The sequence below is a fragment of the Triticum aestivum genome, chromosome 2B (assembly GCF_018294505.1).
Source record: "Triticum aestivum cultivar Chinese Spring chromosome 2B, IWGSC CS RefSeq v2.1, whole genome shotgun sequence".
NCBI classification, from domain to species: Eukaryota; Viridiplantae; Streptophyta; class Magnoliopsida; order Poales; family Poaceae; genus Triticum; species Triticum aestivum.
The window spans coordinates 151,742,731-151,749,621 of record NC_057798.1 but is presented as its reverse complement, the minus strand read 5'-3'; the positions used below and the strand labels follow the sequence as shown (position 1 = coordinate 151,749,621).

Here is a 6,891-nt window from a genome sequence, read left to right as displayed (position 1 = left end):
TTCTTCGGACGTGACAGACATCGATCGAGATGCGACAAGGTTTTCGGTTTTTTGGTTGGTTTTGTGTTGTTATTGTGTTGTCGTAGGTGGCAATTTTTGGACTAGCTGGGTGTGGAGTTGTACTATACTCGTTGTTCGCAATAAAGCTATGGTGCGTGCTCTCAAAAAAAAGATAGTTCTTCCCAACGAACGTTTGTCAGATAAATGCGTCATATATCTTTTTCCCATGAATTCATTTTTTTGAGGAATCTTTCCCATGAATTCGTTTTTTTTAAATCTCCCCAAGAATTCGTGTGCGACCGACTCGAACTAGGTATGTATTCGGGTCACGCTTCTGTCACATGAACAATCCGTATCCGTGTCAGCCTTTGTTTTGCAGCCCAATCGATAGTCGGCGGCCTGCCGAGACCCGGCACCGCCTTATATACTGCCTATAATAAAATAACTTGCTCCTCCTAGTACTATCCCCCAACCAACGCACCACACAAAGCCGCCGCCATGTCGTCCGGCGACGATGAGCGCGCCTCCAGGCTCCACCACCGGGAACAGGACCGCGACCACTCCTCCTCGCGCCGCCGCCACGACAAGGACCGCGACCACTCCTCCTCCCGCCACCACAGGGACGGCGAGCGGGAGCGGGAGCGCGATCGCGATCGCGACCGCCATCACAGAGACAAGGAGCGGGATCGGGAGGAGCGCAAGGCGCTGGAGCGAGCGGAGAAGGAGCGCGAGAAGGAGAGGGAGAGGGAGAGGCAGCGTCGCGAGGAGCGCCACAGGGAGAAGAAATCGAGGAGGCGGGATGAGTTCGATGATGAGGAGAACGAAGACCGTGAACGCGATCGCAAGAGCCGCCGCCGGTCCTCGCACCACCACCACCGCGATCCGGAGCCGGAGGCAGCGCTGCCTACCAGGGACGGGGAGGAGGCGGAGAGGCAGCGGAAGAAGAAGAAGGAGGAAGACGTGGAGGCTGAGCAGCGGCGGCAGAAGAAGAAGATGGAGGAAGACGAGGCCGAGCAGCGGCGGCAGAAAAAGAAGATGGAGGAAGACGAGGCCGAGCAGATGCGGCAGAAGAAGAAGATGGAGGAAGACATTGAGGCCGAGCAGCAGCGGCTCGAGGACGAGATGGAGCGGCGCCGGCGCCGCGTTAGGGAGTGGCAGGAGAAGAAGCGCCGCGAGCAGCAAGAGGACGGTGCCGGTAGTGCTGTGGCTGATGGCGCCGGCAAGTCCGGTATGAAGTGGAGCTTGGACGGCGAGGAGTCGGATGACGATGGCGGCGCCGGGACAGGTGCCATGGACGTCGACTTGCCGAACGGAGGAACTAGCAGTGCTGGCATGGAGGAGGACGAGATTGACCCCCTCGATGCGTTCATGAACTCGATACAGATGCCGCCGGCGACAACATCGATGGAGAGCGTGATTGCTTACGGGGACTATCATGAAGGCGGCATGGTCTCCAACGATGCAGCACCAACGGGGAGAATCATGCAAGGGGATGAATCTGACTCAGATTACAACGACGACCCTGAGGGTGAATCAGATGGCGCGGAGGAGCTGATAAACCCTGTTATCAAGAAGACCAAGGCGGAGAAGCTGGTCACCGCCGACCACTCCAAGATCGACTACCAGCCATTCCGGAAGAACTTCTACACGGAGGCCAAGGACATCAAGGAGATGCCGGCCGAGGACGCCGCCGCCTACCGCGAGCAGCTGGACCTCAAGGTGCGCGGCAAAGGCATCCCCAAGCCGATAAAGACGTGGATCCAGAGCGGCCTGACCAGCAAGCTGCTCGGCACCATTAAAAAGCTTGGATTCGACAAGCCGATGGCGATCCAGGCGCAGGCACTGCCGGTGATAATGAGCGGACGCGACTGCATCGGCGTCGCCAAGACCGGGTCCGGCAAGACCCTGGCGTTCGTCCTGCCCATGCTGCGCCACGTCAAGGACCAGCCGCCCGCCGCGCCCGGGGACGGCCCCATCGGGCTCGTCATGGCGCCCACCAGAGAGCTTGTGGTGCAGATATACTCAGACATCAAGAAGTTCTCCAAGGCGTTCGGCGTCAACTGCGTCGCCGTGTACGGGGGCTGCGCCGTCGCCCAGCAGATCAGCGAGCTCAAGCGCGGCGCCGAGATCGTCGTGTGCACGCCGGGCAGGATGATAGACATCCTCTGCACCAGCGCTGGCAAGATCACCAACCTCCGGCGAGTGACCTACCTGGTGCTAGACGAGGCCGACAGGATGTTCGACATGGGCTTCGAGCCCCAGATCACCCGGATCGTCCAGAACACCCGGCCGGACCGGCAGACGGTGCTCTTCTCCGCCACCTTCCCGCGGCAGGTGGAGACGCTGGCGCGCAGGGTGCTGGCCAAGCCCGTGGAGATCCAGATGGGCGGGCGGAGCGTGGTGAACAGGGACATCACGCAGCTGGTCGAGGTGCGGCCGGACGGCGAGAGGTTCCTCAGGCTGCTGGAGCTGCTCGGGGAGTGGTCTGCCAAGGGCAAGATCCTCGTGTTCGTGCGCGCGCAGGACAAGTGCGATTCCCTGCTCAAGGAGCTGTTCCAGCACGGGTACCCCTGCCTCTCTCTCCACGGCGGAAAGGATCAGAACGACCGTGAGTCGACCCTCGCCGACTTCAAGAGCAACGTCTGCAGCCTGCTGATCGCCACCAGTATCGCCGCGAGAGGCTTGGATGTCAAAGATCTCGAGCTTGTTGTCAATTACGATGTCACCAATCACTACGAGGACTATGTTCATCGTGTTGGGCGGACCGGCCGGGCCGGCAGGAAGGGCTGCGCCGTGACGTTCATCTCCGACGAGGAGGAGCGCTACGCGCCGGACCTCGTCAAGGCTCTGGAGCTGTCCGGACAGGCCGTGCCGGAGGACCTGAAAGCCCTGGCGGACCGGTTCATGGCCAAGGTGAAGCAGGGGACGGAGAAGGCACATGGAACAGGCTACGGTGGAAGTGGTTACAAGTTCGATCACGAGGAGGACGAAGCACGACAGTCGGCAAGGAGGGCCCAGGGGAGGGCGCATGGGTACGAGGAGGACGAGCCGGAGCCGGATTTAGACCACTACGAGGAGGAGGAAGACGGAGGCGCCGCCGCTCTGGCCGCACCACCCACCATGGCTGCTCCTGCTAGCAATGCCGGCCAGCCAGCATTGCTCCCTCCACCGGCTGCGGCGACACAGCAGAACATCGCCGCTGCTGCAGTGAACGTGCAGAGCGTTCTGGCCAGGATACAGGCGCAGGCAGCTCCGGAGCACTACCAAGCCGAGCTCGAGATCAACGACTTCCCACAGCACGCGCGCTGGAAGGTCACCCGGAGGGAGACGCTGGCGCCCATCGAGGAGTGGACCGGCGCGGCGGTCACCACCAGGGGCACCTTCATCCCCCCCGGCCAGATCGTCGGCACCAACGAGCGCAAGCTCTACCTGTACATCGAGGGCCCCAACGAGTCCTCCGTCAGCAAGGCCAAGGCACAGCTGAAGAGTGTCGTTGAGGATTGCGCCAACCAGGCGCTCAATCTGCCCGCCGGAAAATACTCCGTCATCTGATCCTCATCTGCAGATGTTGAAATTCACTCCTGCTTGACAAAGGTATCACAGATTTAAAACAATACTGGATGCTTGTGTGTAGACGCGATATGCAAACATTACAAGTTCTATGTTGTTTTTTGTGTGTATACATTTTTTTATATTTACTAACTATGATTTGGGTACATTGCAGATCCCAATCCTGGACTTCCCAGACATGCCACTATTCTTTTTAATCTATATAAGCCATTATATACTTCTGGAAATTTACTAGTATGTGCAAATTTTGGTAATTTCTATGATTCTTTTAACAAATTTTGGTGTTTTTCAGGACAGGAATAGAATGCTGCTGGTGGCGGCTGCCTTTCTGTTTTCTGGTGCAATTTTAAAGCTGTGCCCTTCGGAGTGATGATGGAAGGAAGCACAAGAATTGGATCTGTTTACGTTATTATTGTTCTGCACTTTTGGAAGCTATTAAAAAACTACACCCTATATTTTAGTTTGGATTATATTATGCAACACTTTTTGCCTTATGAATTGTGATTCAGTTCGTTCCATATATGTTAAAAAGTTCAGGCATGATGTCACCGGAATATGATGTTCTTGTTTTGATCTTCAGATGTGTGTTCAAGCCAAGGACCGTGTTTGCGAGGTGGTGGAGTTGCTGGTGGTCAAAGGAGCTGGATCCCATATTTTCATCGATACATAGAAAGATTGTCGTATAAATTTGCCGCGCCAGTTGATAGCATCAACAGATTTGCTAGAGCGATACTGGTCGCGGAATTCGTTTTTTTTTTTCGAATACGCAAAGCTTGCGTATCATTGCATTGATAAAAGAAGTAAGAATGATTACAGGAGTTGGTACAACACATGACACGGATGCAAGGGGCGCGAACATGGTGCGTGAAGCGGAGAGATGAAAGATGCACGACCCAAACAAAGAAGAACACGGCTAAACTCTCCGACCAGAGAAGCAATCCAATCTACAACTAGACGACCAAAACTCCGAAGCCCGCACCGAGGACGCCGCGAGAAACCAAGACAACGCCTTCAAGAAGGAGAATGACACCGAGACGCCGTCATCGCCCGATCCAGAAGTCCGGACCTAAGATTTCCCCTGATGCTTGAAGAGGGGCACTGTGACGCCCCCGATTCAATCGTACACTAATCATGCACGCAAACGTGTACGATCAAGATCAGGGACTCACGGGAAGATATCACAACACAACTCTAAAACATAAATAAGTCATACAAGCATCATAATACAAGCCAGGGGCCTCGAGGGCTCGAATACAAGTGCTCGATCATAGACGAGTCAGCGGAAGCAACAATATCTGAGTACAGACATAAGTTAAACAAGTTGCCTTAAGAAGGCTAGCACAAACTGGGATACAGATCGAAAGAGGCGCAGGCCTCCTGCCTGGGATCCTCCTAACTACTCCTGGTCGTCGTCAGCGGGCTGCACGTAGTAGTAGGCACCTCCGGTGTAGTACGGGTCGTCGTCGACGGTGGCGTCTGGCTCCAGGGCTCCAGCATCTGGTTGCGACAACCAGGTAGAAGGGAAAGGGGAAAAGAGGGAGAAAAGCAACCGTGAGTACTCATCCAAAGTACTCGCAAGTAAGGAACTACACTACATATGCATGGGTATATGTGTAAGGAGGCCATATCAGTGGACTGAACTGCAGAATGCCAGAATAAGAGGGGGGATAGCTAGTCCTATCGAAGACTACGCTTCTGGCAGCCTCCGTCTTGCAGCATGTAGAAGAGAGTAGATTGAAGTCCTCCAAGTAGCATCTCCAAGTAGCATCTCCAAATAGCATCTCCAAGTAGCATCTCCAGTAGCATCGCATAGCATAACCCTACCCGGCGATCCTCCCCTCGTCGCCCTGTGGAAAAGCGATCACCGGGTTGTCTGTGGAACTTGGAAGGGTGTGTTTTATTAAGTATCCGGTTCTAGTTGTCATAAGGTCAAGGTACAACTCCAAGTCGTCCTGTTACCGAAGATCACGGCTATTCGAATAGATTAACTTCCCTGCAGGGGTGCACCAACTTACCCAGCACGCTTGATCTCATTTGGCCGGACACACTTTCCTGGGTCATGCCCGGCCGCGGAAGATCAACACGTCCCAGCCCCACCTAGGCTCAACAGAGAGGCCAGCACGCCGGTCTAAACCTAAGCGCACAGGGGTCTGGGCCCATCGCCCATAGCACACCTGCACGTTGCGTACGCGGCCGAAAGCAGACCTAGCCTAGTGGCGTTCCAGTCCAATTCGGCGCGCGCCGCTCCGTCGCTGACGTCTGAAGTGCTTCGGCTGATACCACGACGTCGGGATACCCATAACTACTCCCGCGTGGATGGTTAGTGCGTATAGGCTCGTAGCCAACTCAGATCAAATACCAAGATCTCGTTAAGCGTGTTAAATATCCGCGAACGCCGAACAGGGCCAGGCCCACCTGTCTCCTAGGTGGTCTCAACCTGCCCTGCCGCTCCGCCACAGAGTAACAGTCGGGGGCCGTCGGGAACCCAGGCCCACCTCTACCGGGATGGAGCCACCTGCCCCTTCAGCCCCCATCTCCGAAGAGGTATCACAAGTAATGTAACTGTGTAAAGTATATCGTATATGCCCGTGATCACCTCCCGAAGTGATCACGGCCCAGTAGTATAGCATGGCAGACGGACAAGAGTGTAGGGCCACTGATGGAACACTAGCATCCTATACTAAGCAGTAGGATAGCAGGTAATGGTAACAACAGTTCTAGCAAGGACAGGCTATGCATCAGGATGGAATATCGGAAAGCAGTAACATGCTACACTACTCTAATGCAAGCAGTATAGAGTAAAATAGGCGATATTTGGTGATCAAGGGGGGGGGGGGCTTGCCTGGTTGCTCTGGCAATAGAGAGGGGTCGTCGGTGACGTAGTCGACCACAGGGGCATCAGCATCGGTCTCGGAGTCTACCGGAAAGGAGTAACGGAGGGGGAACACAATAAATAACGGAGCAATCAAATGTAACACAAAGCAAGACGCGGCAATACGTTGTCCTAGGGGTGACCTAACGTAGGGATGGGCGATACCGGTGAAGGGGGAAACATCCGGGAAAATATCCCCGGTGTTTCGTGTTTTCGGGCAGAGGAGCCGGAGGGGGAAAGTTGCGAGTTTGATATGTTAGGGGTGCATGGCGGACGAACAGACTGCGTATCCGGATTCGTCTCGTCGTTCTGAGCAACTTTCATGTACAAAGTTTTTTCATCGGAGCTACGGTTTATTTTCTATTAATTTTAAAAGATTTAAATCATTTTCAGGATTTATTTAATTATTTATCTCAACATTATCCAGAATAGTAAAAGATGATGTCAGC

General features: G+C 54.7%; 1 protein-coding gene across 2 annotated transcripts; it reads left to right on the top strand.

Moving 5' to 3' along the window:
* Positions 1-468: 468 nt before the first annotated feature.
* On the top strand, positions 469-4,374 carry LOC123040892 (DEAD-box ATP-dependent RNA helicase 42). 2 transcript variants are annotated; one of them, XM_044463618.1, is made up of 2 exons: positions 469-3,594; positions 3,868-4,374. In XM_044463618.1, the coding sequence occupies exon 1, from the start codon at positions 499-501 to the stop codon at positions 3,550-3,552; it is 3,054 nt and encodes a 1,017-aa protein (XP_044319553.1). In that variant the 5' UTR covers positions 469-498; the 3' UTR covers positions 3,553-3,594; positions 3,868-4,374. The 2 variants fall into 2 exon arrangements, with proteins under 2 accessions (XP_044319553.1, XP_044319552.1); XM_044463617.1 differs by having other exon boundaries at positions 3,725-4,374.
* The last annotated feature ends 2,517 nt before the right edge of the window (positions 4,375-6,891 follow it).